At 45.0% G+C, this 18,789-nt stretch overlaps 1 protein-coding gene across 1 annotated transcript in view; it reads right to left on the minus strand.

Moving 5' to 3' along the window:
- LOC311243768 (intraflagellar transport protein 81 homolog) overlaps window positions 1-18,059 on the minus strand; it is a gene marked incomplete at both ends in the record, with an annotated part of 53,730 nt that extends 35,671 nt beyond the window's left edge. The window contains 9 exons of the mRNA XM_084333110.1: window positions 5,375-5,470; window positions 5,626-5,789; window positions 7,226-7,310; window positions 9,325-9,435; window positions 9,741-9,806; window positions 10,257-10,346; window positions 17,359-17,539; window positions 17,660-17,763; window positions 17,916-18,059. Of these exons, the coding sequence (XP_084189236.1) occupies window positions 5,375-5,470; window positions 5,626-5,789; window positions 7,226-7,310; window positions 9,325-9,435; window positions 9,741-9,806; window positions 10,257-10,346; window positions 17,359-17,539; window positions 17,660-17,763; window positions 17,916-18,059 (1,041 nt within the window). The remainder of the gene's footprint in view (window positions 1-5,374; window positions 5,471-5,625; window positions 5,790-7,225; window positions 7,311-9,324; window positions 9,436-9,740; window positions 9,807-10,256; window positions 10,347-17,358; window positions 17,540-17,659; window positions 17,764-17,915) is intronic.
- Between the last annotated feature and the right edge of the window lie 730 nt (window positions 18,060-18,789).

Raw genomic sequence — 18,789 nt, forward strand, 5'->3', positions numbered from 1 at the left:
GAGAGTCACATTACAAAGGATACAATCAATTACAAATTGTGTGGAGGTGAACATTTGTGAGTGCTGCTACAGGAGGGAATTCTCTATACTGCAGTAAGTAAGACATCTGTGTAGTTGCCATTTGCAATATTTCACTTAAATTCTTTCTACTTTTAGAGTCAGTTCAGACATCTCACCAATTTTCAGTTTCTGTCATTGAAACATCTGGACATATAAAATAATGTTCATATCAACTGGCCTATTTCACTATGATTGACAGAATGCATATTGCTGTTGTCTGAGGATGAAGGGGGGTAAATACCGCTCACTCATTAAGCCAACAATAGCGGTCTTGATAAATGACCAAATCACTGTCACAATGATTTTCTTAATTTCAGGTTGAGAGAAACGGGGTTTATTCAATGTATGTGATGTATAGATTGGGGTGAGATGGTAGCATGTAACGGTGCCAGAGAGGTCGAAGTGCATGCTGACGGTGGAGGCAGGAGACGGTGGTTCAGTAGAGCAGGGTGACTGAATAGCAGCACACTGAGCAGGGGATGTTGACATTCCGATCTAAGACACAACATTGATAAGAGCGAGTGTGGGCCCAGAGAGCGAGGGAGAGGGGTGACATCCTTAATGAAACAGTAGAAACGTTTTGAAATGTGTGAAAGGTTATTAGCGGTTGTCATGACAGCGCGTCGCATGACAACCAGAAGAGGGGCGGGGCTATCGTTGCTATGACGAAGATCTATAAGTCGAACAGTGTTTCCGGGTGTGAGGCAGACCAAATGACACATCATCATTAGCTTCGGCTAACGCGAGGAGGGTTTAGGCTAAAGACCAGGCCTGACCACCATTGGACTGAATAGCAGGAGGACGATAGACTGAACACACCGAAAGATCATTAGAATAGACTTTTCAAGGACAATACAATCTGTTAACATCTGAGCTGAGGCTTCTGTTTATCAAATAAACAACGCTTCTCCTTGTAAGGTATTTCACGTTGTCAAAGTGTCGAATTCTTACGAAGGTGGAGAATTATTATGGTTTGCGGATCGTACTAGCGGGGAGAGATAAGGATTATATCAGCCAGTATAGGAGACGTCAGTACAATTAAAATTACACAACGCAGAGGAGTGGATGGAGAGCCAAACAGACGAAGACGTGATACTGGCCAGATTGATCAGGATCTAACAGTTGTTGCCATTTGGTCCCGGATTATTGCTTGCTTTGAAGTTGCTTGAAAGGAAGAGACTGTGTGCAGTGCCGAGGCGTGAAGGGGTAGCCATGGACGCGAGCCAAGCCAGCGAGCGAGCCGAGCAAGGCCGGAGAGATAAACAGCGCCATGGACCAGAACTGACGGTGAAAAGATAAAGTGAGTCTCTCAACAACTTCACGAACAATAGTGCATCCGTAAACGTAATTAGTTTGACACAGAGAGAACACCAGCTGTAATAGTGTGTTTTGGGACAGGAAAATCGAGAGTCTCATCTACAGAGCACAGTGAATTAAAGGGGCAACATCGTATTTAGTTGATTACTGTTCAAAACACAGAAAGCGGGAAGCGGGACTGTGACGTGAAGGGAGCAGTGAACAAACGTTACGGGTGTGGTCGGTAGCGAGAGAATGTTTGAGGCATTAAAAGGGACAGTGGGAAAGAAATAGGCACAGAGACAAGATGGCCGCAAAGGGCCACGAGGAGGATGAGACAAGATGGCCGTGAGCCACGAGGAGATAACAACAGATAAGAACCAGGAAGTGACACGTCAACTAAAAACACCATAGAGGAGTAGGTCGCCACCTAGTGGCGGAGGGGGGGTAGTGCTGGGGAGTTTTCCATTACCCATAGGGGAATATTCAGATATAGGTCTCTATGACCATCTAGTGGCGGGGTGGGGGAGTGACTCCAGATTGAGTACAAAAAGGGTGCTATTTTTATAGTAATGCTAGTGTTTCCAGTTAGGAGAGTTTAATTTAATTAAGGAGTTTAATTTTTTCAAATTACCAACTGCTTGTGTGTATACACGGTGGTGTATGTGAGAACTTTGTAAAGGAACTCAAAGTGTAGAATAGAGCAACGGACCGCTCCAGAGCAACGGACTGCTCCGTGTAGAATAGAGCAACGGACCTCTCCAGAGTAACGGACTGCTCCATGTGTAGGATAGAGCGAAGGTACAGCTCCAGGGCGACGTAGACAGCCCTGTGTAGGGTAGAGCAACGTACAGCTCCAGGGCAACGGAGACAGCCCCGTGTAGGGTAGAGCAACGTACAGCTCCAGGGCGACGGAGACAGCCCCGTGTAGGGTAGAGCAACGTACAGCTCCAGGGCGACGGAGACAGCCCCGTGTAGGGTAGAGCAACGGACAGCTCTGTTGTATGTTAGATAATAGTACGAGTACGTGTATGTGAGTTAGGGGCAGGGAACCAACCTGCTCTGTTGTATGTTAGAGCGATGCTCTGTTGTATGTTATTATCATAATAATAATATCGATATACGGGTTAATTAAATAGTTTAATTATTGAATGGGTTAAATAAGAATTGCACAGAGATGAGATGCGGTTAATTAAATAAGTTTAATTATGAAAGAAGAGGGAGTTCGATCTCCAGTGGGGCCTTCTCACACCTAATAAATAGGCAGAGTCTTGAAGACACGTCACCAGAAGATCTGGTGCGTGCCAGGGGCCAACCTGGGATGAAGATAGTGCGTCGAAAAGTGGGAATCGGTTTAGTTGCGGGTGTCACGCCGGAAGACAACAAACAGGGAACAGCCCTGTAGGACAGATATGGGTGTTGAGAAGGTGGGAGACTAATAGAGAACAAATAGCGCCATGGGCTGTAGGACACTCACACCGTCCAACAGTCTGAAAGGGCGTGGCCATGGCAGGGGCTTGCAGAGGAAAAATATAGAGAACTGGAGATAACTCCATGGAACGAGCTGCAGGCCCAAAGCCACGGTAGACTAATAGAAAACACAGGGTCGAGTGTACAGAAAAACTGCTGGCGTGGTGTTTCTGCTTTCAGAGTCTGGAGAGGGCCGATGGCGGTGGAGACGAGCCTCAACCAAGATGACCGACGGGGCGGAGACGGCCAACGGTGCGGAGACGGCCGACGGGGGCGGAATCCAGCGGTCGCAGGCGGTGTTGCCCAGGGGAGAACGAGGCGGACATCGGAGGGGGCTTTCCTGCGGAGACGCTGTTTTGAGGCGTTTTGAAACAACAGAGCATGGGCGGGTGTATTGAATGAATCATGGACAAACAGGGACTTCCTTTCAGAGTCAATCATGGGATCGAGAGACGAGACGGCAGCGAGAAGTCCTGTGTTCATTGATAATAATTGATAGGAGTATGAGATATAAAATACACCTGATGGAGGATTCATATATAAGATATATGTATAGAAGGATATATATATATATAGAAGGTAGATAAGAGGGAAAACAGTAAAACAACAGGATAGAATTATTGGGAGCAGACAGAGGGGCCCTAATTGTTATGAGTCGTTGGATGTTGTTGGTGGTCTGTTTCGGTTCCCTTTGTGCACAAAGGGGGGCGCAAACGGACATCAGCCAGCAAGATCACTGGGTTGACCGCGGGCCGTCTTCATTTCTTGTGCACAAGAGATGAGGTTGGTTTGCTTCAACCACAGTCTATTTTTGGGTATAATTAATTGAAAAACCAAGTAGTCTGTTGATTCTGAAGGTTGATTAAGAATCAAAGGGGTGAATGAGAGAAACAGGGTTTATTCAATGTATGTGACGTATAGATTGGGGGGAGATGGTAGCATGTAACGGTGCCAGAGAGGTCAAAGTGCATGCTGACGGTGGAGGCAGGAGACGGTGGTTCAGTAGAGCAGGGTGACTGAATAGCAGCACACTGAGCAGGGGATGTTGACATTCCGATCTAAGACACAACATTGATAAGAGCGAGTGTGGGCCCAGAGAGCGAGGGAGAGGGGTGACATCTTTAATGAAACAGTAGAAACGTTTTGAAATGTGTGAAAGGTTATTAGCGGTTGTCATGACAGCGCGTCGCATGACAACCAGAAGAGGGGCGGGGCTATTGTTGATATGACGAAGATCTATAAGTCGAACAGTGTTTCCGGGTGTGAGGCAGACCAAAGAAACGAATCCCACAGGAGGGAAGAGACCAAGAGACTCTCTCCTCTCATCACGAAGAGGGGGGGGGGAGGGGGGGGGGGGAGAATGACACATCATCATTAGCTTCGGCTAACGCGAGGAGGGTTTAGGCTAAAGACCAGGCCTGACCACCATTGGACTGAATAGCAGGAGGACGATAGACTGAACACACCGAAAGATCATTAGAATAGACTTTTCAAGGACAATACAATCTGTTAACATCTGAGCTGAGGCTTCTGTTTATCAAATAAACAATGCTTCTCCTTGTAAGGTATTTCACGTTGTCAAAGTGTCGAATTCTTACGAAGGTGGAGAATTATTATGGTTTGCGGATCGTACTAGCGGGGAGAGATAAGGATTATATCAGCCAGTATAGGAGACGTCAGGACCATTAAAATTACACAACGCAGAGGAGTGGATGGAGAGCCAAACAGACGAAGACGTGATACTGGCCAGATTGATCAGGATCTAACAAGGTGTAGTGATTTACTTAGCAAAACAATGCTAAATCCCCATTAATTAACCCCCTTTGCTAAATACACCATTTACATAGTAACGTCAGAGTAAAATAGGGTAATTGTATCCTTTCTCTTAAAGTGAAGTAACATTACAGGTAGTGATGCACGATATATCGGCCGCCGATATAATATAATATCGGCCGATATGGCAGTTTTTTTACACATCGGTATCGGTCCGATATCAAGATAGGGTCGATATTAAAAAAAAAATAAAAAAATCTTTTTACATGTTTTGGCCTTAAATAGTTTCAAAATATCAGTCATTTCTGAAAATAAGTTACAAAAGTAAAGAAATTATGCGTTTTGGAAAATAGCTCTTTATTTGATTATCATAAAAAAGTGTTTTCTATACAGATATCGACATCGGTAAATATCGGTATCGGCCAGAACAGCAATATTAATATCGGTTATCGGTATCGGCCACAATTTTCACATCGGTGCATCACTAATTACAGGAGTTCACACCATCCAAATGTTGCGGTTATTGTTGCAGTACAGTAAGCGCTGCTTGTGAATTAGAAATTATGTGGAAATAAACTAATGAAACAGGAACTAATGACAGTTGTGCAGAACAACAGTATCACTAGAGCAGCAGATAAAAAGGGTACAAATCAAACCACTGAAATATTTTTGTCAGAAACATAAATACACTTTTTGGTGACAAAACATTAAAGTGTCTGGCTCACACAAAACAAAGAAGGACCACAGGAACATAAAGCCGGAAGAAAGGCATCACCTGTTGCCTGAAAAGGGTCAGCTTGTCATCCATGGGGTCATGTCTCATCATCCTCTTCTCAATCAGATGATTTATTTGACCGTTGACCTCTTTAATCTGCAAGGTTAGGGACAAACAAACCAAAAGTTTCAAACGGGTGGTGACTGATAAAAACATCTACAAACAGAATAAAGGCTGTATGACATTCTCTCACATGGCATTAACACATCGTGCATCGAGTCTTTGTTGACCATCACACATATATTCCTTACCTTGTGGTCCAGTTGGTGGAGATGGGCCTGGCCCATGGCGGGCTCCGACACCACTTTCTGAAGGTACTTCACCATGCGCTTCTTACTCTCCAGCTCCTTGGGGACTTTATCCAACACCATGTAAGAGTTTATCTTGATCTCCTCTTCTAGTCTCTTCATTAAGCCTGAAAGAATGAGAACTTTGTCATCACTCTCCGATACGTTTCGACTCAAAAACAGTGACTGTGATCAGGATCAATGGGGCACTAGTGGAGAGGGTGAGCAACATTGGGTACCTTGGCCTGACATGGACTACACACATCTCAGAGGACCCGACATGGACTACACACATCCCAGAGGATCCAACATGGACTACACACATCCCAGAGGACCCGACATGGACTACACACATCCCAGAGGACCCGACATGGACTACACACATCCCAGAGGACCCGACATGGACTACACACATCCCAGAGGATCCAACATGGACTACACACATCCCAGAGGACCCGACATGGACTACACACATCCCAGAGGACCCGACATGGACTACACACATCTCAGAGGACCCGACATGGACTACACACATCCCAGAGGACCCGACATGGACTACACACATCTCAGAGGATCCGACATGGACTACACACATCCCAGAGGATCCAACATGGACTACACACATCCCAGAGGATCCGACATGGACTACACACATCTCAGAGGATCCGACATGGACTACACACATCTCAGAGGACCCGACATGGACTACACACATCTCTCGGCTGAGAGTACCACCGGAGGTGAACTACTCCCCAACCTGCAGGACATCTATACCAGGCGGTGCAGGACTGAGGCCAAGAGAATTATAAATGATCCCAGCCATCCGAACAATGGACGCTTCTCTCTGCTGAGGTCAGGCAAACACTACCGCAGCTTTAAGGCCAACAACACAGAGAGGCTCAAGAGAAGCTACTACCCACAAGTCATCTGGATCCTAAAGGAGGACTCTGTCTAGTACCTGTACATTACTCACTGACTGCAAGATGTATCCATATTAATTTGCACAACATTAATTGTTAATGTACTACACTACTTCCCTACACTACTTTAAGTATTATTTTGTGTTTTAATATACCTGTAATCTCGTCAACATTGCAAACCAATGTATTCTTGAGAATAAATAAGCGGTTGAAAGCGGTTTTTTCTTTGCAAGTTTCTTTACCGAGTTGTATTAAGAGTTTTATTGTTTACTGAGGTTTACAGAGTTTATTAAGAGTTTTTTTTGTGTACACAAGCTCACTTGCACAGCCCCCTCCTGATTAGTTTAGCATTGGCCATTTTGGAACCTGTAAATGTGTAAATCTCTCCGGTGGATGGGGACTCAGCCCACTGCCAGACAAGAACACAAAGAGCAGATTCCACACCGGATAAGCTCTATTAGAGCACTTCAAAGTATCACCATAATCATAGGGCCTTAATAGATGGGAGTCAATTAACCGAGAGGCTTATTGCCTCCAACACCTCACTGTGTCCTTGAACCTCCACCCAGCTGTGGCCATGACGGAGACAGTGACGGAGACAGTGACGGAGACAGTGACGGAGACAGTGGAACACGGCTACTCACTCTCTGGCTTGGCGTCTGCTGCTGCCTGCCGCAAATCCTTCACCTGCTGCTGGGACCTCTGGAGTCTCCGCTCTGCCTGGAACAGCTGAGCACATGCAAATGACAACCACCTTTAGTGCAGCGTCATAAAACTTAATGGCTAGCTACATTTATTTTATATACTAGGTTTCAGTTTATGAATATGTGTTTGAAAGGTTTTAATACCCGTTCACCACATATTGGTGCCCTATAAACAACATTTTATTGCCCGCCATACACTTTCATGACCAAAAAGCTATGATTTTGCGGTTGCAAACTACTTCTAATGGTGTTTATGATCATTCCAGGTCGGGGTGCAGAACCAGCACCAGCAACACGGTCTGTAACATTAATTGAAGGCGTCGTGGCACTGACTTGCAATTACATCAACCTGCTTCAATTATCTCAAAGGAAAACCAGCACAATGTATTTTTTTTTTTTATCTACTTTTTCTCCCATTTTCTATTTTTCTCCCATCCCAATTTCGTATCGTCCAATTCTACCCTCCCCTGTCTCGAACGCTGTTAGGCCATGCCTCCCACAAGCCGGCTGTAATGTGGACAAAGCCATACATTGCACGTGTCCCCTCCGGTACTCGAGGTAGCAGCCGTCGCATCTTTTCACCTGCACAGCGCGATCTTTCAGCGTCGGGGGTCTGCGCTTTGGAGGGACGCCGCCTCCGTCGCTTCCTGATTCTACTGCGCAGGCGCACCAACCGACCTGTAGGAGTCGCTGTCCACAACGTCCGATCCCCACCCATCAGCTTCCCACCCCCTAATACTGCCAAATGTATTAGTATGAACGACCAGCAAAGCTGAATGCAATGCGGAGAGCTGGGCTCGAACCCAGCGTCTCCTGCATTGGTGGTGAGCGCCTTGCCCACTGCACCACCTAGCCGCACCAAACCAGCACAATGTTATAGCATGAAAAGAAGATGGTGTAAATGCTTTGAGCATCACTGTAATGTTAAGACTATAGAGGTTGGGAAAAACCTGCTCATTTAATACAAGACGCTGCACAGGTGTTGGCCCATTTCCAGTATTCTAGTGTACAGTCAGATGAATGAATGAATGAATGAATGAAAACTTTATTAACAGATTGCAGAATGGGTACAGTGCAGTACAGCTCAATACATACAATTGTTAAGGGGATGCAGACCAGAGAAAGACTTTCGTCTTGTTTCCACCAGGGTCCCCCATTTCCAATTCATCGTAACATATATGACATACATGACATACAGATAGACAGTACTGCTACATCTATACATTTATGACATACCAGATTTGCAATTACAGTACTGTATTTGTGATACAAAAAGAGTCCAGAAAGAAAAGAGTATATACATTAGGCGTAGAAACTGTACATTGGATTGGGTAGGTGGGGGTGGGACTGTACATTGGAGGTGGTTGGGGGGGGGGGGGGGGGGGGGGGTGTTGGCGGGGGTTGTGTTCGGACATTTACAGGGGCCAGTTTCGAGTTGCAGTCTCCCTTAGGTGTTTTTTGAGAGTGTTTTTGAAAGTGGGTAGTGATTCACATTCCTTTACAGCTTTGGGTAGGGCGTTCCACATTGATGTGGCATAATTGCGAAACGTGTTTAGTCCCTTGTTTGAGCCGAATCTGGGTTTAACATGATTTGTGGAGCTCCCTCTGGTGTTGTGATCGTGGTATTCACTGACCTTTGGGAAGTATTTAGTCATGTACATGGGTACCTTGGTCGTGTAGTGTATCTTGTAGACCAGGCCCATTGCAAGTTGCTGTACTCTGTCGTCTACTCTAAGCCATCCTAGGTTGTCAAAGTGGGCAGGGGTGAGGTGGGTTCTAGGAGTAAGGTCAAGCAGTAGTCTGACCAGTTTGTTTTGAGATGTTTGTAATTTTGTTTTTAGCGCCTTTGAGGTGCTTTGGTACCATGAGGTGCAAGCATAGTCGTAGTACCCTTGAATGAGTGCTCCTGCTAGAGTCTTCAGGGTATTCTTGTTGTTTGTATGAAGTTGTTTGTTTGGTATATAGAATGCCAACGGACCAGTAGAACATACCAAAGACAGAAAATGATCAATTATAACAAACAAACTGAGAAAATGTACTTGGTTCTTCTGTTCTTGCTTCTGCTGAGTCAGTGACTCCTCTCTCTCCTTCTCCACACGGAGGTGTCTGGCCATGTCCAGCATCCGTTGATGGTTGGCCACCGTCTCCACCTAGTGGACACACAAGGTAAGGTGATAGCATTCTAGAAGAGCACAACACAGGGTTAGCAGGAATAACGAAACACCTCTGACCGACTCAAGTTTCCCCTTCTGGCAGGGCCTAAAAGTAAGACCCACTAATTCAACACCCCATCACTCTACAGCCTGGTAGAAGGGGTAAAGCCTTGGGTATGTCAGATGGCTGGCTGCTCTCATTACGTTAGGAAGTTGTTAAAATATATTAGAGGTCATGTTTTCATTCCTCAGTGAATCCCAAGGACTCCCGGGCATTATGAGTCTCAGACAGTTTGACTTACCCTCTTCTTCAGCCTCTCCACTCGTTTGATGAGCTGATCTTTCTCCTCCTCCATTGCACTTATGTCCTATGGTTGGGGAGAAGACGGATAGCTTCAGGGAACATTTTTGCTGGTATGAGCATTTTCTGGGTATTGCAACAACCTAGCTTACAAAATAAAATATAAAAAGATGATTGATTACACTCTATCCTAAAGCTAGAAAACAGAGAGAGAACCCTCCAATCAATGATGTCACTGGGATGTAAAATCTGGGGCTAAACCATAGACAATGAATGGGACTCTGGACATTACAAGGCCATAAAATTATTGTATGAGCTCTTACACCCAAATTTGCTTTTAATTCTTGTTCAGACCTTGTAGTAATACTATAAACCTCATTTGGGTGTAAGAGCTCACACAAACATTTTGGTAAATATATGTGTAGGGGCCGTGTATCTAGGGAGACATGCGAAAAGCCAAATGTCAACTGCCTGGTGTTAATTGACAATAAAGTAATCTTCTTCTATTAATTTGTACCCTTCTGATTTCTGCTGTGGAGAAGCCTGATGTCCTCAGCTGCTCACACTCCTTGTGATAAGTCTTAAATCCATCCACCAGCTCTTCATACTGTAAATGCACAATATTATTCTTTAGTCTGTTATACAATTTCCATTTCATAACCCATTTCATATTGTTGTTACAATGTACCATGTACTATTCAAAGTAGGGATGCACCCATACCCTTTTGACGATACCGATTGTGAATCCTAAACTTTACGTGGTGATACCAAGTGCCGATCCATTCCAATGCTCTTATTGGACAGTACTTAAGACCATTGATTTGGGGTCGCTGGACAGAGATTATTCCGATTTAATAAATGTTTCTCAAATAGAGATTCAATGTGCCAAAAGTGCATAGCCGCCCTATTATCTCCCCAATATCCCATATACCAGTAGGGGAGAGTGGGGTAAGAAGTGCCAAATTTAACTTAAAGTGCCTTTAAAGCAAGGGGATTACAGTAATGCCCCCAACTAAAATATGTACATATAGTTTAGGATGTTGTGCATCCCTGGGGACAATCACTTTGGATCTTAAATAAACTGTTTCAGAAATATAGCTTTAGAAAAAAAAGTGGTTTTGTGGCACAACTTGCCCCTGGTGCGGGGTAAGTTGTGACATTAGAGAGAATACACTGGGGTAAATTGTGCCATTGATAATTTAAAGTAAAACAGATAATTTAATCTCAAAAGCGGTAAAAGCATCCTGCAGATGTTCATCTCCTTTCCAACCTGACGTATAGTCTTCCCCTGTTAAGTCAAGTAATTTATTTATAAAGCACGTTTAAAAGGTCAAGAGCCAACCAAAGTGCTGTACAATCAAAGCATAAAATCAATGTCCTAATTAGGGCTGTCTTAAATACTTCGAAGCTTCGAACATACTGGAGGAAAGTAACCCAGCTCAGCACTGCCCAAATTATATCATCACTATTGCCTGTTTGAAGGATATCATCCTCAAACACATATACACCACCTACACACGCCTATTCTCAGTCCTTGCCCCACAATGGTGGAATGAACTACCCACCCCAGTTAGGACAGCCGAATCCCATCCAATCTTTCGCAGGCGACTAAAGACGCACTTCTTCAACCATTATCTGAAATAAAATTTAAAAAATAAAATAAAAAAAATCTAACCCTAACTAACCTTACTGTCATGCACTTGTCCTAATAAACTAACCTACACTGTAACACGCAACACTTTGATGAATATTGTTACTCAGCTGATAGAGTTGTATCCTTCCTGATGACCTGTCGTACAGAACTTGTAAGTCGCTTTGGATAAAAGCGTCAGCTAAATGACTAAATGTAAATGTGAATGTAAATGCCTTGTAGAATTTCACACATAAGAAAGAAAGATACTGGGATGAATAAACAAAATAGGAAATAAAATGTAGAAATGCATGCAATACATAAATAAATATGAATCTCCATATATGAAATAGAACATTTAGATAAGGTGCTACTGAGATGTTTTGGTGAGTTCTTTGTTTTTTTGTGGAAGTAGCCCTTCTTAAAAATGCATGAACATTCACTGATAATTGGTCTGTAGTGGAGTCTATAAGGTCTACATTGCCGGACCATGTAGAATCCGGACCTTGTAGACTGACATAATTCTGTGCATAGTTTAGTCTACACAGGCCATATTTCAAATAATCAAAATCTTACTTCATTCATCTTAAACATTCTTGATTTGGGGGATTGGTAGTTCCCATGAAATCTGAAGTTGTTCAAACGACAACAGCGATCCACCGTGAATTAAATCACACTGTTGGCTGCGTCACAGTCACGAAAGGGGCTACTTAATTCATTAATCCAATCCACTTTATTTATAGAGCACATTTAAAAACAACAAAGTTTACCAAAGTGCTGTACAAGTCCCACAAAAGATAAAAAAAAAATTAAAAAAGATTTTTTATTTTATTTTTTTAATTCGAAGCTTCGAATTAAAATCGAAGCTCGGCCCCGAAGCTTCGATTGCCAAAAAAAATCGAAGGTCAGCCCTAGTCCTAATATAAAATACACAAATACAAAAAGGCACAACAGGACAGGACAGTACATTCAGAAAATAGGACAACAAGTCAAGTGAAGTCAAGAGTTTTATTTGTCACGGCATACAAGTATACAATGAAATGCGGGTGGTCTTGCCCGCAACGATGTGCAATACAGTGGTACAACATAATAGATTCCAATAAAAACAACATTGTGCAATAAACAGGTAACAGGTAACATGGTGTGACATCTCGGTATCTGTACATAGTTATTTACAGAGCATATAGGACATGCTAGGTAGCTTTGGTAGTGCAATACACTGTTACTGTTGTTATATTAATTTAAAGTGGCCTTTCCTTTTGGCCATAAGTGGGTGTGTGCGGCATGAGTGTGTGCCCGCTCATGTTAAAGTGTTAAAGTGGCTGCTAGTGTGTGAGCGTGCACAGCGTGCGTGTCGTGTGTGTGCTCATGTGTGGATAGTTCAGTGTTCTGTGGCACTCAATGTTCATTGTTCAAGGCTCTGATGGCTTGGGGGAAGAAGCTGAGCCTAAGCCTCTCTGTCCTAGTAGCTGGGGTTCGCAGGCGTCTGCCTGACCACAGCAGCTGGAACAGGCTGTTATTGGGGTGGTGGGGGTATTTCATTATTCTGCAGGCTCTGGATTTGCATCTCTTGTTGTATAGAACCTGCAGGGGAGGTAGTGCAATACCCGTGGTACGCTCGGCTGAGCGCACCACTCTCTGTAGGGCCTTCTTGTCCTGTGCCGTGCTGTTTCCATACCAGGCAGTGATGTTTCCGGTCAAGATGCTCTCTACAGCTCCTGAGTAGAAGGACTGGAGTATCTTCCCCGATACTCTGAACTTCCTTAACTGTCTCAGGTGGTAGAGGCGCTGCTTCGCCTTCTTTACTACTGTGTCTATGTGTGTTGACCATGTCAGATCCTCTGAGATGTGGACCCCCAGGTACTTAAAGCTGCTCACCCTGTCCACGGTAGCCCCGTTAATCATCAGTGGTGTGTGTGTCTCCTGCTGTCCTCTCCTATAATCCACGATCAGCTCCTTGGTTTTACCAATGTTCAGGAGCAGGCTGTTGTCCTGGCACCAGCGTTCCAGTACCTCAACCTCCTCCCGGTAGGCCTTCTCGTCGTTGTCCGAGATCAGCCCCACCACCACTGTGTCGTCTGCAAACTTCACTATGGAGTTGGAGCTGAACTTGGCCACACAGTCGTGTGTGTATAGTGAGTACAGCAGGGGGCTCAGAACACAGCCCTGGGGGGACCCGATGCTCAGGGTGATGGTGTTGGAGGTCTGACCCCCCACCCTGACCGCCTGGGGTCTTTCACTCAGAAAGTCCAGTACCCAGGCGCTCAGAGCGGAGCTCAGACCCAGCTCGATCAGCTTGTCCACCAGTCTGGTGGGGACTATGGTGTTGAACGCTGAGCTGTAGTCAATGAACAACAGTCTCACATAGCCCCCCTTCTGACGGTCCAGGTGGGAGAGGGTGCTGTGCAGTACTTGGGAGACCGCATCGTCAGTGGACCGGTTTGGCCTGTATGCAAATTGCATAGGGTCCATATCGCTGGGGAGGGAGGCACAAATGTGATCCTTGACCAGCCTCTCGAAACATTTCATGGCCACAGAGGTGAGTGCCACCGGTCTGTAGTCATTGAGACCTGCTTGGGAGGGTTTCTTTGGTACCGGGATAATGGTAGACATCTTGAAGCAGGCAGGGACCACTGACTTCTTCAGGGATCGATTAAATATGGTGGTGAACACAGGGGCTAGCTGGTTAGCACAGGACTTGAGTATGCGTCCTGTTATTCCATCTGGGCCAGCCGCCTTCCTGGTGTTCACCTGCATAAATGCTCTTCTCACACTGTGTACCGTCAATGAGAGAGCGTCCCCGCCCCCCCGCGGATGCCCCCCCCCCCTCCACAACAGCCGGCGCACCAGTGACGTCACTAGCCGTTGGGCTAGCAGTGCCACTGTTTGCACCAAACAGCGCGTAGAAGGTGTTGAGCTGGTCTGCAAGGGAGGCGTCGTCGCTCCCCATTGAGGGGGCGCTGACTTTGTAGTCAGTTATAGCCCTCAGTCCCTGCCATAAGCCTCTTGTGTCATTCTGTGCCATTTGTGCCTCCATCTTGTCGGCATACGTCCTCTTAGCAAGTTTAACAGCCTTGCGCAGAGTGTAGACTGTTGTCTTGTACTCTTCCATGTTTCCTGACTCTCTGCCCAGGTTATAAGCAGTGGTGCGAGAGTTCAGGGCTGTTCTGATAGTGCTGTCCACCCATGGTTTCTGGTTTGGGAACACCCTCGCCTTCTTTGTGGGGACAATACTATCAAGTTTCAAGTTTCTTTAATAGTTGTCATACAGAAGTACAGAATACTTTTATACAAAATGCTTCTTACTGTTACGCTCCAGAGACTGTGCAAGACAAGATAAGTATGAAATAAAATAACATAGTATAGCATGTAAATTAGAAGTAAAAAATGAGGTCAGTGTTCAGTATAGACATATGTACAATGTTCGATGCATAATAGACGTAACTGAGTTACCATATAACAATATACTATGCAGTGTACTAATATACAATACTATATAGTGCAAAGCAGAAATGGGATGAGGTGCAATTTAGGTACAATTTACAGTAGGTGTACGAGTTGTAGTGCAAATCCTTTATCAATAAATATAAAGTGTGTTTGTGTGATCTAAAGTGTGGAGAGTGGGTGCTGCAGTGTGTTGTTTGTTTAAGTGAGTGTGTGGGTGTGTGTGCTATGTGCAATTGATGGTTGTTGCAGTGTTTATTGTTCGTTGAGCAGCCTGATGGCCTGGGGATAGAAGCTTCTTTGTTCTTTGTTATGGATGACACCACAGCGTCTGTGAACTCGCTGACGTCACTGGTGCTCCTCTCGAATATTCCCCAGTCGGCGACGTCTAGTGCGTCCTGAAGCGTGGCCTCTGATTGGTCGTCCCATTTTTTTACCTCACGTGACACGACGGCGTCACGTGATCTCTGTTTGTAAGCGGGGACCAACAAGATGGCGGCATGATCCGACGTGTTCGTTGCTCCCGCTAATGGTGGGCCAACAAGCGGATAGGGGAGCACAAAGTACAGTATAGCACACAGGGGACAGAGGAGCACAAGAAGAGATACAAGAGGGAGGGGGCATGAGAGTGTGCGAGTTAGGGTGTGGGAGAATCAGGGTTAATTGAAGGCTAGGGAATAAAAGTGGGTTTGAAGGAGCGATCGCCTCTTTCTGAGTCTGGTGCGGGGGGGGGACCAGCCAAGCCTGGTTGGAGGATCTTAGTGACCTGGGTGCTGCGTAAGGGGTGATGAGCTCGGTGATGTATAGGGGTGCTGCACCCTATAGTGCCTTAAAGGTGAGGTGGAGGATTTTGAAGTCTATTCTAAGTGGGACTGGGAGCCAGTGTAGGGAGGCTAGGACTGGTGTGATGTGCTCTCTCTTTCTGGTGCCGGTAAGGAACCTAGCTGCCGAATGTTGTACCATTTTAAGGCGGGACATGGCTGCCTGACTGATGCCGGTGTAGAGGGCATTGCAGTAGTCAAGGCGTGAAGTGATGAATGCATTGACTACTGTTTCCAGGTCGACGGGTGAAAGGATTGTTTTTATTTTAGTGATGTTGCGGAGTTGGAAGAAACATGATTTTACTACGGCATTTACCTGCTGGTCGAATTTGAGCTCTGGGTCAAAGATTATACCCAGGCTCTTGACGTGGGGTTTGAGGTGGGTGGAGAGTTGTCCTAGGCTGTTGGAGTGTTTTGGTGGAAGAGGGGGGGCCAAACAAAATGATCTGTTTTATTTTCATTTAGCTGTAGGAAGTTGAGGGCCATCCAGCTTTTTATGTCCCTAAGACAGTTTTTAAGAGTCTAGGTTAGCTGTGTCGCACCTCTTTCACTGCTCTTTCCAACTTCTCAAGAGTTGAAACCCTGTCTGTCTTCCGTTTGTATATCTGCGTGGCATGATGGATTTTGGTCTAAAATTAAGAATATCAATCGTTTTAGTGATCATATGTAAGATTACAATGTACAATAACAATAAAATACAATAAAGTAATATATATAGTTAATAATTATAAGTTGGGGCAACTTAACAAACAGAACACCTGGCACAACTTAACCCAGGCCCTTTGGCACAAATCACCCCAAGCCTACCATTTTGAAAAAAATGCATCCCCAAGCTGTTTTGAGCTAGCATCATGCTAACTGTATAGACTCATGGTGTAGCTTACCAAAGCACTAAAACATGTGTGAACTGTTTTCAAAGTTGTCTATAATTGTTCAAACACAGCAATAAAAAAAACCTTGATCATACAAATTTTACTTTGGAGGGCAAAACCATGTTTTTGTAACTTAAATGTGCTTAAATGTGTCTCCCTTCTTTGCAGGCTGAGTGAAATGGATGCCTCTTCAAAAATATGTTGTCACGGGGCGGCTAGGTGGTGTAGTGGGCAAGGCGCTCGCCACCAATGCAGGAGACGCTGGGTTCGAGCCCAGCTTTCCGCATTGCTATCAGCTTGGCTGGTCGTTTATACTAACACAATTGGCAGTGTTAGGGGTGGGAAAGCTGATGGGTGGGGATCGGACGTTGTGGACAGCGACTCCTACAGGTCGGTTGGTGCGCCTGCGCAGCAGAATCAGGAAGCGACGGGGGCGGCGTGTCCCTCCCACGCAGACCCCCGCCGCTGAGAGATCGCGCTGTGCAGGTGAAAAGATGCGACGGCTGCTTCCTCGAGTACCGGAGGGGACACGTGATGTAAGGCTTCGTCCACATTGCAGCCGGCTTGTGGGAGGCATGGCCTAACAGCGTTCGAGACAGGGGAGGGTAGAATTGGACGATACGAAATTGGGATGGGAGAAAAATAGAAAAATGGGAGAAAAAAGTAGATAAACAAAAAATATATATGTTGTCACATGACCAACTTCTTCTATGGTTTTATAGATAACAGGGGTGGCACTTCTTGCCCCTTGGCACAAATTACCCCACTCTCCCCTACTGGTGTCGGTGCATACCTAATTCATTGACTAGCAGAGAAACAACATGATGGGTGTCGGGTAAGATGCTGACAAACCTGGTTATGAGTGTCAATGATGACATCGTCCTGTAAGAACTCTGCAGGCACCTCCAGTTTAACAAGAAAACGGGCCAGGTAAGCTCTCTTCTTTAGCTCTGTGACCCTCTGTAGCAACCAGTGGAGGATAGGGTGGATCACAGGTTTATTACCTATAACCAAACCTTGTCTGAAACTGCTCCTGTATGAGATGAGTGATAAAAGAAAGAAAAACAAAAATAAGCTTCTGCTTTAGCATGGGTACGATCAAATGCTTTGGGAATGCCTGAGGTCTCAACAACTTACTAATCAATATACTTACACATCAGAATGACTCCCAGGGGGTTTATATTTCAGCATCCCCAGCAAATTAAACATTCTCTTTGCAGTCTGCTCAGACATCTCTTCTCGGATATCAATGCTTTGCTGAAAAGAGATAGGGAAATGATTTGGACACACTGTAGTGTATCTGTATGTCAGAAGTGTGAATCATGTACTTTGGCTATCAGACATTGATTGTGAATATCACACGTAAGACTACATATTCACTAGTTAGAGGGGTAAAGAGGTTGGCCCACCTTTGGATCTATTTCAGCCAGGACATCATTAAGAATCTGCAGCAGTTGCATAGGTTCGAGGGAGTCAAACGTGATGAGGTTGAAGTTTTTCTTGAACGGGTCTTTGTTGAGTTGCTCAACAATAAATTTAAGTTGTTCACTCATCTTGGAAACTTTAACATGTACTTGCGCGGTTTATGTAAATAGTTGTCGTTTTCCTCTGTGCTAGCTAGTTGGATGATTAGCCAGCACTGGTATCGTTACGTTAGCTAGCAAGCCGTCTGACAGGGCAGCAGTACCGTGTTGGCATACCTGTCAACCCTCCCGTTTTTCCCGGGATTCTCTCATATTTCAACCTTCTCTCACGCCGTCCTCCCGTTAAAGTATCTTCCCATATTTTCCAAGTTTTTATTTATTTATACGAAATGGCTGCAATTCCCCTCCGTGACGACCGTTAGCACAGGAAGTGAGACATGGAGATGGTCGCTGAGAAACTGTCGGGCAAAGTGGGGTTGTTCCCGGAGAGCTCACTCTCGGCCGTGGTTTCTCAGGGACGGGTATAATGTATGGTGCTCTCCCTCAACATGCGAGTAGGGTGAGACAACACCATTCTTTAGTCCAAATAATACCCTACTTTATACTATATTATTGTCATTCGTTTAATGTAAAGTCAATCTTACATTAGCACTGCTTTAACGTTGCATTTACCCATAATCCATTGCTGTATTAGACCCATGTGCCAGTATAACTTTTGTAAAGTAATGAAGCGCAAATGTAAAGTTAATCAATACACAATGAAACAATATCTTTATCTATATCACATGTCAAAACTACTTTAATAAAAAAAAGATCAAAACAAGACAGCAATTCTACTTCTGCATGCACCGGGAGAATT

The sequence above is a fragment of the Notolepis coatsorum genome, assembly GCF_963971535.1.
Source record: "Notolepis coatsorum genome assembly, chromosome: 1".
NCBI lineage: Eukaryota > Metazoa > Chordata > Actinopteri > Aulopiformes > Paralepididae > Notolepis > Notolepis coatsorum.